The following is a 13,656-nucleotide window of genomic DNA, read 5'->3' as shown; positions in this document are numbered from 1 at the left end:
TAGAGATACTCTTCGGCTAAGGCTGTCCCATTTGCTTCAGTGACTCCGCACGTATTGGAACATTGGACCAATATTCAAATTTGATATCTTTCTTTTATTTTGTCCCTGCTTATTTTAAAAATCTGCCTTGTTGTGTATTCATACTGCATTTCCTTATGCTCCCATGTTACAACCTTTTTTGTATATCTTTGTACATATCAGGTATCTTGCCCTGATAGACTTTTTCTAGATTAAATCTGCAATTTAGAAGTCTGCCTTGTGCATTTTAAAAATGAATCATAACGTCATAGATTGTGTTCATAATTCATAGATTGTGTTTCAGTTTACAGATATCAAAACTGGTGGTGGCAGTGTTTATTTGTATGAGCATTGTAGAGATGTGGAGTGCGTTAGAATGGAATAGGTGGATGATTTGAGCTTTCGCTTTGCATGTGTGCATAAGCCTGGGAAAGCTGGGTATAAATTAGACAGTATTCTAATGACTTCAAGCTTTCAATACTGTTAGAATGATCGAGGACAGAGGCTCCTCTGGTCTGCTATGTGACAGATAGCATAAAACTTTCACATCCTTATTAGTGGACTCATCTACTCATCCTGTTCTGGTATTGACTTAAGTGCAAATTAATCACACCATGTCTGTGCACTTTCATGTGTATGTGTATAAATATTTATGCCTCTTCGGATCTGTTCCATTAAGCCTGAGAAAGAACCCTATGTAAATTTTAAAGCTTGCTGTAACATCATGTATTTTTGTTAGCCATTAAAAGGTATCATATCTACAAGATTACTTGGTTTCTCTTGCTGAGAACAGTCATATTTTGCTAACACAATTCCAGACTTTTTTCTCTTTGCAAATATAATAATTACAGTCTCTAGAAGGGCACTGTAAACTAAATTTACAGTCTCTCAATTAAGTATGCCAAACCTGGCTGATGATTCCTGCCTAAACATTCTATGCCACTATGCGTGTAAGAGAGACTATTTCCTACCACAACATACTCTGCTTTTGCATTATTCACAGGTTTTAACCAGCCACTTGTACTTTATGTTGATGTCCTTGTGCCTCCATCTGATTCTAACATTAACGCTGACCACTCACAGCTGCATACATTTATGGTTGCAGGAAAAAGTAAGTGAGCCCTTTGTACACCCCTAGATCTCCACATTGATTACTAATAAAATGTCATCTTATAGTTAATTAAGTCACAATTATGGACAAAATCGGACTAAACTAAAAACACACATATATGTGTACATGTGCTTAAATTGTTATTGCTATGGGACCATTGTGAATAAACTACTTCCTTCAGACTTGTGGATGATATTCCACAACATTTCTTGGTGATCCCGATGTGACTTCAAAAATTTCTACCCTTCAAAGAGAAATGAAAAGGGGTAGATAAGGGGAGATAAGCTGTAAGGGTCATTCTTACTTCAGTTTCCAAGCTTTACTCTTTAGCACAGTAGCTCTCCTATATACTAGCTCTCAGCAACCGTATACTCAGTTCTGGTGTGTTGGATCTCCTCACTAACTAGTCAGAGATACTTTGCACCTCTACTCTAATATAACATATACTGCTGTCTGACACAATGGGTTCATTTTAGCCTCCATCATATAGCACCATATGGTGAGTCAAGAGAAATGTTTTGTGGTTGACCCGGAAGATGGCTGATTATATCATTCTAGTAAGTAACCTATAACTGCGACCACAAGTCCAGGACCAGAGGATTTTTCAGGATTTATTAGCTCAGTCTTCCAGTCCAACTTCCCTCCTCTCTCTTTTCACTAGCGATCCTACATTTCTTGCCCAGATTACCATAGTCTCACCTTGCTGACCCTGTTCTTCCACAAGATCTGATCCGCTTTGATATTAAATGCAGCATTTTGTTTTGTTGTTGTAGAACCAATATATTTTATGAGCTTCGATCCATTCTGTGAACTCAGCCAATTCACGATGGAATATTGGGAGATGAAATCTCCATTGTCGTAGAATAGCAGATTTCCAGTATTATCTTTCTGGCTTCCCAGGTATCGGTGAAGCTGGAAGAATGAAGGAGGGAAATGTATCTGGTTATTTCCAGGAATCCCTTCACATATGTGTAATGTCTATTTGTGTTGAAGGACTCGGAGGCCCGCAGTGACTTAATTAGTCACGCTTCAGATGGAACGCACGGAGCGTGTCAATGCACGCTATAGACTGACAGTTTAGTTAATTGATCATAGATGGAGCACACGATGCATGTCAGTCTGTAAAACACCCTGGATCTATTACCATACGTTACAGATGTTTGGGAATTGCCCACATTATATGTCAATTATCTCTTTCAACAGCTAGTGATACATTAACTTAATACCATACCTACAAACCCTATCTCCCAAATGGCAACTCCTGGTTCCCATGCAAAGGGTGATCAATAGATTATTCTAATAAAAAATATATATAGTGAAATTAAGTCACTGCGGACCTCGGAGCAGAGCGTGATGACGCGGCACGTTGTTATTTACACAGAGCATTGACAAGCCCCGCGCGCTCCTTTCAGGAGCGTGATAACCTCATCCACGATGCGTCTCCCCTACAGCGTGATGACGCATTACGTGGATCTTTTTTACATTGCATGGAAGGCTATCTATGTGGAACGCAGGTGTGCTTCAGCATCCGTTGGATGATGAAAGCGGAACCACTTTAGCTTCCGCCCTTCACCCATACACGCTTTGATGGCGTTTAGCGTGGTTAAGGGATGGAATCAGATGTCCCCCATATGGATCTTTGATTAGGGTATGTTTTGTGTATATATATATGAGATTGGGTATAAGGATTATATGCTTGATAAAGGCGTCAGATGACACAGAAACTCGTTGCTTACCCGATAGTAGAGGTACTATAAACCTGTTATTATTCTGTTCTATTTTTATGGGAGTAAACTTGGCTCATTATTACCGGCCGTTGTGGAAGCTTATTCCCTATATGTTCTTGAGGTCCTGCGACAGAGTACAGCTGGATAAAGGTTTTTTCCTTTTTTTACTATACTGTACTATCCCCATTTTTCCTGCCAGAGAATTGGGGTTTTCTTTAGAGCTGCTGCTCTCCAAAAAAGTTTATATTGTGTAGGATATCAGACACACATATATTTTTTGGATGATACGGAGGATCCTGACTAAAGATACCTATTGAAGGCTTACTTGGATTCCAGGTGTAGGCGGGACACAAAAATTTTTTTTTGCTGTTCCGCCCAACACCGCGTAAGTGGAGTGGATTCACTATCTATTATTTTACCCATGTGCAAGGCGCTCTTCCTAATTTGTGTCTCTATATCATATATAAAGATTCCATGGAGATGACAAGTTTATTATTAGAGTTTATAATTAGAGATGAGCGAGCCCACTGGTCCGAGCTTGATGCTCGTTCGAGCATTAGGGTGCTCAAGATGCTCGTTACTCGAGACGAGCACCACGCGGTACTTGAGCCAATTGCATTTCCTTCCCCGCATGTTTAGCACCATTTTCTAGCCAATAGACATGTGAGGTAGCCATTACCACTTCCTGCTGTGACTTGCCCGCCCTATCCCACCCCACAGTAGTGAGTGGCTGGCGAGATCAAGTGACCGTGAGTACTTAAAGCGGTCCCGCCCGCGACTCGCCTCAGACGCATGCTGGCAGAGGTTAGAGAAAGTGCTGCTGCTGACAAAAGGAAAGTGTTAAAGTAGGATCCAGTCTTCAAGAACCCCAACAGTCCTTCTTTGGGCTACTCATGCTTCATAGTGTGCATTACTGTTGTGGCTGGCTGGGAGCACACAGAGCAACACAGAGTGTTGGGGCACAGCCACTTTTATAGGGAAAGTTATACACTATACAGTCCTGATCCTCCGTGCCAAATACCCCAAAGCTCCTTCTTAGGGCTACATCTGACCGTGTGCATTATACTTGTGGCTTTCTGGGAGTAGTAGGGAGTGTATTACGCATCTAGGCCAGTTCCCAGCCTTTCAGTAATAGCGTTCTCAGGCTGCAGTGCCATACAACCAGCTCTCACCGTGAAACAGCACTCTAACATCTCCTAGCCTACTGCAAGTGACTTCATTTATACCACTCTGTGTCTGCAGTGCATTAGACAGAGGTCTCACCGCTAAACAGTACTGTAATATTTCCTGGGCCACTACAAAATATTTCAGCTCTGCCGCTGTGCAGAGTGTTCAGCAATACCTTTTCCTTGGTGGGGTTGAAATAGCCGCAGTTACCAGCACTAGCCACTGGCTTTAGAGTCTTCTCCCACTCCACACAGCCTCTATAATCTACAAGTCTCTGCGAGCAGTAAATTACCCCAAGGTATCAGCGCAAGACAGCGGGTTACTTTTTCCTAGTCACAGCATAGAGCCCCTGCTATCTACAAGTCTCTGTGTGCGGTGAATTAAGCCACAGTTGTCAGTGCTGTACAGTGGGGTAATTTATTTGGCCCCTGCTACATTCTTAATCCGCCATGATGAGGAACAGGGGTAAGGGTCGAAGATGTGGACATGGATGCGGATGTGGACGTCCAAGTAAAGGTGTGGGTACAGGCCGAGTTTATGGTCGTGGTGATTCACTGCCGGCTGCTGCAGGATTAGGAGAGAGGCAAGATTCTGGGCTGTCCAGCTTCATATCACAATTTGCGGGTCCGCGTGGCAGACCTTTATTGCAAACAGAGCAGTGTGAGCAGGTCCTGTCGTGGAATGCAGGAAATGCTTCCAGCAATGTATCGACCACCCAGTCTTCTACGCAGTCTACTACTCCTGGCCTAGGGACTGCAACTCTGAATCCTCTGGCTGCTGCTCCTCCTTCCTTCCAGCCTCCTCACTCCATGAAAATGACATATTCTGATGAGCAGGCAGACTCCCAGGAACTGTTCTTGGGTCCCTGCCATGAGTGGGAAAAAATATTTACTCTCACACCTGAGGAGTTTGTCGTGACCGATGCCCAACCTTTGAAAAGTTCCCGGAGTCTGGGTGATGAGGCTGGGGATCTCCGGCAACTGTCTCAAGAGCTTTTTGTGGATGACGACACAGTTGTCTATCAGTGAGGTAGTAGTAAGGGCAGTAAGTCCAAGGGAGGAGCACACATAGGATTCAGAGGAAGAGCAGCTGGACGATGAGGTGACTGACCCCACCTGGTTTGTTAAGCATACCAAGGACAGGGCTTCAGAGGGGGAGGCAAGTGCAGCAGCAGGACAGGTTGGAAGATGCAGTGGAGTGGCCAGGGGTAGAGGCACGGCCAGAATGAAGAATCCCCCAACTGTTTCCCAAAGCACCCCCTCGCGCCAAGCCTCCATGCAGAGGGCTAGGTGTTCAAAGGTGTGGATGTTTTTTAGTGAGAGTGCGGACGACTGACGAACAGGGGTGTGCAACCTGTGTCGCACGAAGATCAGCCAGGAAGCCACCAGTACCAGCCTCACCACCCCCCAGCACCCCTGGGACTTGGACGAAGGCCATTAACCATCTACGGGTCACATCACTGCCTCTTCCCCTGTGCCCCAGCTTGCCACACTGATCCAATCCCCCTCCCAGGACACAGGCACGAGCGCCTCCGGGCCTGCACCCATACCCTTATCTCCACTGTCCTCCACTCCATCCAGCAATGTCTCTCAGTGCAGCGTTTAGCTGTCGCTAACAGAAGCATTGCAGCGAAAGCGCAAACACGGCGCCACCCACCCTCACGCACAAGCTTTAAACGTGCATATAGCCAAATTAATTAGCCTGGAGATGCTGTCGTACAGGCTTGTGGAAACAGAGGCTTTCAAAAACATGATGGCGGCAGTGGTCCCCCGCTACTCGGTCCCCAGTCGCCACTATTTTTCCTGGTGTGCCGTCCCAGCCCTACACCAGCACGTCTCCCACAACATAAATTGTGCCCTCACCAACACGGTTACTGGGAAGGTCCACTTAACCATGGACACGTGGACAAGGACTGGCGGGCAGGGCCACTATATCTCCCTGACGGCACATTGGGTGGATTTGGTGGAGGCTGGGACTGAATCAGAGCCTGGGACTGCTCACCTCCTACCCACACCCAGAATAGCGGATCCTACCTCGGTGCTGGTGTCTGCTGCGTTTTATGCCACTTCCTCCAAACCCTCCCCCTTTTCCTCCTCTGCCACCTCTACCTCTCAATTAAGAAGTGTGAGCACGTTGCCAAGAGTCGGTAGCGCGCGGCAGCACAGCAGTGGGCAAGCGCCATCAAGCCATGCTGAAACTAATCAACTTAGGTGACAAGAGGCACATGGCCCCCAAGCAGTTGCAGATTCAGACAGAGCAGGCCGACCTTTGGCCTTCGCTGCTGAGCCTCCAACCGGGCATGGTCGTGTGAGACAACGGCCGAAACCTGGTGGCGGCTCTGCAGGTCGGCAGCCTCACACACGTGCCATGCCTGGCCCACGTCTTCAATCTGGTGGTTCAGCGGTTTCTGAAAAACTACCCCCACTTGTCTGAACTGCTCAGCAAGGTGTGCCGCGTCTGCGCATATTTCCGCAAGTCTACCAGGGACGCTGCAACCCTGAGGACCCTGCAACATCGGTTTCATCTGTCAGAGCCCCGACTGCTGTGTGACGTGCCCACTTGCTGGAATTCTATGCTGCACATGTTGGCCAAAATGTACAAGCAGCGTAGAGCAATAGGGGAAAACCAGCCGTAACATGGGTGGTGGAGTGGTAGTCATCCTCTGCAATTCTTTACTGAGGAGTGGGCATGGATGGCAGATATCTGCCTGGTCCTTGGAAACTTTGAGGAGTCTACCCAGATGTGACCGGCAGTGCGGTAATCATTAGTGTTACCATCCCGCTGCTTTGCCTGCTGAGAAGTTTGCTCCAAAACATAAACGTCGACGCTTTGCAGTTGGAACAGGACACAGGGGGTGACAGTATGTCACTTCATAGCCAGACCACCCTCATGTCTATATCTCAGCATGTTCTGGAGGAGAGGGAGGAGCAGGAGGAGGAGGAGGAAGAGACAGCTGGGCACACTGCAGAGGGTACCCATACTGCTTGCCTCTCATCTGTTCAGCGTGTATGGGCCGTAGAGTAGAACAGGAGGAGGAGGATCCCGAAAGTCATCTTCCTAGTGAGGACAACGATGTGTTGCGTACTGATACTCTGGCACACATGGCTGACTTCATGTTAGGCTGCCTTTCCCATGACCCTCACCATTCTGGCCAACACGGATTACTGGGTGTACACCCTTCTCGACCCACAGTTTAAGGAGAACCTTTCCACTTTCATTCCCGAAGAGAAAAGGGCTACGTGAATGATGCAATACCACAGGGCCCTGGTGGAAAAAGTGATGCTAAACTTCCCATCTAACAGTACTAGTTGCAGAAGATGCAGTTCCGAGTGCCAAGTAGCAGCGGGGGCGCGGAGATCAGGCATCATGTCGAGCGCAGGCTGGAGAACACTCTCCAAGGCCTTTGCCAGCTTTATGGCTCCCCAGCAAGACTGTGTCACAACTCCCTAGTCAAGGCTGAGTTGGAGGGAGCACTGTAAAAAGATGGTGAGGGACTACGTAGACAATCGTACCACCGTCCTCCGTGATGCCTCAGCTCCATACAACTATTGGGTGTCAAAGCTGGACATGTGGCATGAAATTGCGCTGTACGCCCTGGAGGTGCTTGCCTGCCCTGCCGCTAGTGTCTTGTCAAAGAGCGTGTTTATTGCAGCTGGGGGAATCATCACGGATAAGCGTACCCGCCTGTCAACTGCCAGTGCCGACATGCTTACACTCAAAACGATGAACAAAGGCTGGTCTTCCCCAGACTTCTCTTCTCACTGGCGGAAAGCAGCGGAACCTAATGATTCTTTTCACTGCAACAGGAGAAAAAACCATTCTCTATCACCAGAAAAAAGGGGGTATAAGCTTTGTCAATCACTCTCGGATATTATTACTCCTCCTACTCCTCCTCCTAAAACAGCATGTCATTACGCTGAACTGCCAATTTTTCTGAGGCCCAAAAGGCTCTGTTTATAAATTTTTTTACAATTTTTAAAAGTTTCAAAAGTATTGATACTTTAACAGAAACCTATTTTTTTTCACAGGGCTACCTCCAGGCTCTGTTACAAATTACGCAACAGCGAGTTATGGGTTTCACCTGCCCTCGCGGTTGAGCGATTTTTCAGGGGTGCACTTGTACTCTTAGTACACCAATTTTTCTGGCCCTTGCCTATACTGTTATCTAACTAATTTTTCCGGCCTTCGCCTACACTCTTGGTAACAAAATTTTTTCAGGTGTTCGCCTACACTCTTCGTACACCAATGTTTCGCTTATACTCTTGCTACAGAAATGTTAATGGGGTCTGCCTATACTCTTACTACAGAAATGTTACTGGGGTCCAACTATAATCTTGCTACAGAAATGTTACAGGGGTCTGCCTATACTTTTGCTACCGAAATGTTACTGGGGTCTGCCTATAGTTTTGGTACACCAATGTTTCAGGGGTCCTCCTACACTTTTGCTACAGAAATGTTACAGGGGTCTGCCTATACTTCTGCCACAGGAATGTTACAGGGGTCTACCTATACTTCTGCTACAGGAATGTTACTGGGGTCCGCCTATACTTTTACTACAGAAATGTTACTCGGGTCGACCTACACTTCTGCTGCAGGAATGTTACTCGGATCCACCTACACTTCTGCTACAGGAATGTTACTGGGGTCCACCCATACTCTTGCTACAGAAATGTTACAGGGGTTTGCCTATAATTTTGCTACAGGTATGTTACTGGGGTCTGCCTATACTTTTATTACAGAAATGTTACAGGGGTCTGCCTATACTTTTGCTAGAGGAATGTTACAGGGGTCTGCCTATACTTCTGCTACAGGAATGTTACTGGGGTCTGCCTATACTTCTGCTACAGGAATGTTACAGGGGTCTGCCTATACTTCTGCTACAGGAATGTTACTGGGGTCTGCCTATACTTCTGCTACAGGAATGTTACAGGGGTCTGACTATACTTCTGCTACTGTAATGTTACTGGTGTCCGCCTACACTTTTACTACAGAAATGTTACAGGGGTCTGCCTATACTGTGGATGCCCAAAGATTACCCATTGCGGTGTTTTACCTATTTGGTACAAATACACTGACTGACTAGGGCAGAAATGTGGGCTGAGTCCAAGGTCCTTGGCGGGGTGAAACTCTGCCATGTTTGGGCACTCTGATTTCATCCTATATAATACTATCATTGTGGACTGAAAGCATAGGCGAGCCCAAGTAACTCAAAGACTTCCCCTTGCGGTGTTGAGCTATCTGACACCTACACAGAATGAATAGTGTGTGGACACATGGATTTCCTATTGCTATGTAACTCGTGGCACCTTGGGTCACACAAGGTGGAAGCTAGGACCAAGCCTGCCCCAGGGTCTACTCACGTACTTTCCACACAGACTATTGCGGGTCCTAGCTTGGTCATGGTGTCTTGGCCTTGAAAGGCCACCTCCTCCTCTTACTTGGGGTCAGGGGATCAGCACTGGGCAACATGCATTTTCCCTTGTGTTACCACAGTTATCTGAGGAACTGGTTTGGGCCAAACAAAAGGAACGTTACTGCATTAATGAGACGGTCACAGCTACACTAGCATCCGAGTCCGCTTTATGACCACGATTACTGAGGGTGTGAGCCGAGGTGGAGGTCCTTGGCAGGGTGAAACTTCCTTGTTTGGGTGCTCTGATTTCTTTATGTGTAATACTTTCCTTGGTTTCCAGGGGCTCGTCTATGCTGTGGGTGCACATAGACTTCCCATTGAGTTGTATTACCTGTCTGGCCGAAACACACTGACTGACTATGGCAGAAATGTGGGCCGAGGCCAAGGCTCTTAGCAGGGTGAAACTCTGCCATGTTTGGGCACTCTGATTTCCTCATGTGTAATACTATGCTTGAGTTCCTTGAGCTTGCCTATGCTGTGAGTGCACAAAGACTTCCCATTGCTGTGTTTTACCTGTCTGGCACAAATACACTGACTGACTAGGGTAGAAATATGGGCCGAGGCCCTTAGCAGGGGGAAACTCTGCCATATTTGGGTGCTGTGATTTCTTTAGGCGTAATATCATCTTTAATTTCCTTGGGCTCACCTATGCTGTGGGTGCACAAAGACTTCCCATTGCGTTGTATTACCTGTCTGGCACAAACACACTGACTGACTTGGGTAGAAATGTAGGCAGAGGCTCTTAACAGGGTGAAACTCTGCCATGTTTGGGCACGCTGATTTCCTCAAGTGTAATACCATGCTTGAGTTCCTTGGGCTTGCCTATGCTGTGAGTGCACAAAGACTTCCCATTGCGGTGTTTTTCCTGTCTGACACAAATACACTGACTGACTAGGATAGAAATGTGGGCCGAGGCCCTTGGCGGGGGTGAAACTCTGCCATGTTTGGGCACTCTGATTTCTTCATGTGTAATACTTTTCTTGGGATCCAGGGGCTTGGATATGCTGTGGGTGCACAAACACTTCCCATTACTTGTAGTAACCTTCAGTATAGACTGTGAGTTATCCAAAAAGAATTGTGGACCAATCTTGCAGAGAAAAATCAGCTCCTCACAGAGATTGATGAATGCATAGTGTTTTATGAGGCTCTGAAGATGATATATAGGTTTTTTTACACAGAATTCAAAGTCCCTTGCACGGTGTAGATGGTCTAACACTTCTAGAAGACAAGACATCTATCCTAAATCAGTGGTCAGCACCAACACATGGTACAGGACTCAGCAATACATTGCATCCCAAAACAGTCAGAGGAAACAGAACTTAATGAGATCCCCACCTTGGAGGAGACATCAAGGCTAGCAAACAGCTGAAAAGTGGCAAGGCAGCAAGAACTGCTGAAATTCCACATGAGGTTTGGGTACATGGTGGTTCAGTGTTACACACTAAAGTCCATCTGCTGTTTGTCTCCTGTTAAAGGGGTTGTCCTGCGAAAGCAAGTGGGGTTAAGTACTTCTGTATGGTCATATTAATGCACTTTGTAATATACATCGTGCATTAAATATTGGCCATACAGAAGTTATACACTTACCCCCTCCGGTGCTGGCGTCCCCGTCTCCATGGCTCCGTTTAATTTCTGTGTCTTCTGGCTTCTTTAGACGCGCTTGCGCTGTGCGGTCTTCTGCCTGGTGAATGGGGCCGCTCCGGCACGCTCGCGCCATAGAGCTGGTCTGCGCGTCGTCATCGTAGCTCCGCCTCCATCACGTGGTGCCGATCAGCCAATTAGGTGGCTGTATTGGCAGTGGAACGCAAGGAAGGAGAAGACAATCCATGGTGCACCATGGGAGAAGACCCGCGGTGCACCATGGGAGAAAACCGCGGTGCATCATTGGGAAAGTACCGGCGGCCATCTTTAAAAGAAGAAAAGAAGATGCTGCGCGAACTGGGAAGGAGGTAAGCAATTTTTTTTTTTTTAATTACAAACGGTATTGATTTTAACGGTGCAGAATGCGGGGTTAGGTTGAAAAAAAAATTGCATTTCGCCGCGGGACAACCCCTTTAAGAACAAAGCAAATTATCCCAGGACCACTGAGATGCCGTCATAATCACCCTATATCTAATATAAATAAGCCTACATGCTTTTTCTTGCACCGCACTTTGACCAGTCTGCCTCACCTTAGGACTTTTGTGTCATTCAATTCTTTAGATCTTGACCGCAGCCATAAAATCCAAAATTTGAGGCAAAACAAAACTTGAAATAGTGCTCCATAGTTTAGAAATTCAATAAGAGAAAAAAAGAAAGGAGGTGGTAGATTGACTTACCAGGTGCCAGATGAGACACACCCTGCCCAAGGGGACCCACCGTCACCCAACATCCAAGAACGCATATATCAGTAACCCGATGTTCCAGTGGTATACCGGAGAGCCAGCTTGAATCAGTTAAGACTAGAGATGAGCGAGCACTAAAATGCTCGGGTGCTCAGTACTCGAGTCGAACTTTCCGTAATGCTCGAGAGCTCGTTTCGAGTAACGAACCCTATTGAAGTCAAACGGGGCCTCGAGCATTTTTGTATGGGACCGATGCTCCGCATAGGGGATGATTTGTGAAACACCAGAAAACCTCAGAAAGTCATGGAAACACCACAGAAACGGATAGGGAAGGGCAGGGGCAGCATGCATGGCTGCATCTGAGTCTCCCAGGTCCCACATTAAGCCACAATAGGGGCAAGAGTCTGGCGGTCACCCCCCTAAGAATTTACATCGGACAAACCCTCATTAACAAGGCACACCTCAGCTAAGCACCACACTACCTGCAACCAAGGACAATCACTGTCTGCGGGTGACACCGCTGCCTCTTCTCCTGGGTTACATGCTGCCCAACCCCCCGCACAACCCTGCGTCCACAGCGCACACAAATTTTCCCTGCGCAGCGTTCAGCTGCCCTCATGCCACACGCTGGCTGCATAGCCACACCACCCTCATGTCTATTTATAAGTGCGTACTGGATGAGGAGGAACCGGAGACTAACACTACAGAGGGTTGGCATGGCTAGGCAGCGACCCTCTTCGAAAGTGCGGGCGATAGCCCACAATGCTGTTGAGAATTGATGATAAATTGCGTACGATCATCATTCCAATCCCGTGCCACCTCCGTCACAAAATTGTCCGGAACCGCTAACGTGGGCATAAAGGGGACTCAGGTGCCAGTACTTCTACACATCTCCACAATGCAGCACCACATACTAACACCAAAGATTGGTTTGCAGCAGGAGGTGTCGCAAAAGTAGCCACCACAGGTATACAGTGACCCTGTGAAAGTCTCATAAAATCACTAACACTTCCTGTGGATGCTCCAATCCAGTATCTCGGATAACTGTGGTAATTTGTAGCACGAGAGATAATACATGCCAACCAACGCAGATCCCCAGACCCCAAGCAGGAGGGGGAGGTGGCATAATAAGCCCGAGAAACCATGACCGAGGTAGGAGCCACAATACTTTGTGTGGGAAGCACGTGAGCGGGCCCTGGGTCAGGCTCAGTTCCAGCATCCACCTTGTGTGACGCAAGGTGCCGTGAGTTACATAGCTATGGGAAATCCATGTGTCCTCACACAATTCATTCTGTGTAGGTGTTAGATAGTTAAACACCGCAATGGGAAAGCCATCTGCACTCTGCACCCTACCCTAGTCAGTCAGTGTATTTTTGCCAAATAGGTAAAACTCTGCAATGGGAAGTCTTTGTGCACCCACAGCATAGGCGAGCCCATGAAGCTCAAAAACAGTATTACACATGAAGAAATCAGAGTGACCACACATGGCAGAGTTTCATCCCACCCAGAATCTCGGCCCACACCTTTGCCCTAGTCATTCTGTGTATTCATGCCAGACAGCTGAACACAGCTATGGGAAACCTTTGTGCACCCACAGTTGGGGCAAACCCCTCAAACCTTTCTGTAGCAATTGTATAGGCAGACCCCCTCAAACCTCTTAGTAGCAATTGTATAGGCGAACCCCTCAAACCTCTTAGTAGCAAGTGTATAGGCGGACCCCTGAAACTTTTCTGTTGCAAGAGTATAGGCGAATCCCTCAAACCTTTTATTAGCAAGTGTATAGCCGGACCCCTGAAACATTTCTGTAGCAAGTGTATAGGCGGACCCCACCAAACTTTTAGTAGCAAGTGTATAGGCGAACCCCTCAAACCTTTTAGTAGCAAGTGTATAGGTGGC

At 47.0% G+C, this 13,656-nt stretch overlaps 1 protein-coding gene across 1 annotated transcript in view; it reads right to left on the bottom strand.

Moving 5' to 3' along the window:
- LOC136592503 (uncharacterized) overlaps positions 1 to 13,656 on the bottom strand; it is a 43,950-nt gene that overhangs the window by 7,291 nt on the left and 23,003 nt on the right. The window contains exon 5 of the mRNA XM_066588603.1: positions 1,829 to 2,041. Within this exon, the coding sequence (XP_066444700.1) occupies positions 1,829 to 2,041 (213 nt within the window). The remainder of the gene's footprint in view (positions 1 to 1,828; positions 2,042 to 13,656) is intronic.

This window comes from Eleutherodactylus coqui, chromosome 1 (assembly GCF_035609145.1).
Source record: "Eleutherodactylus coqui strain aEleCoq1 chromosome 1, aEleCoq1.hap1, whole genome shotgun sequence".
Taxonomy (NCBI): domain Eukaryota; kingdom Metazoa; phylum Chordata; class Amphibia; order Anura; family Eleutherodactylidae; genus Eleutherodactylus; species Eleutherodactylus coqui.
This window is presented reverse-complemented; position numbering and strand designations above follow the sequence as displayed.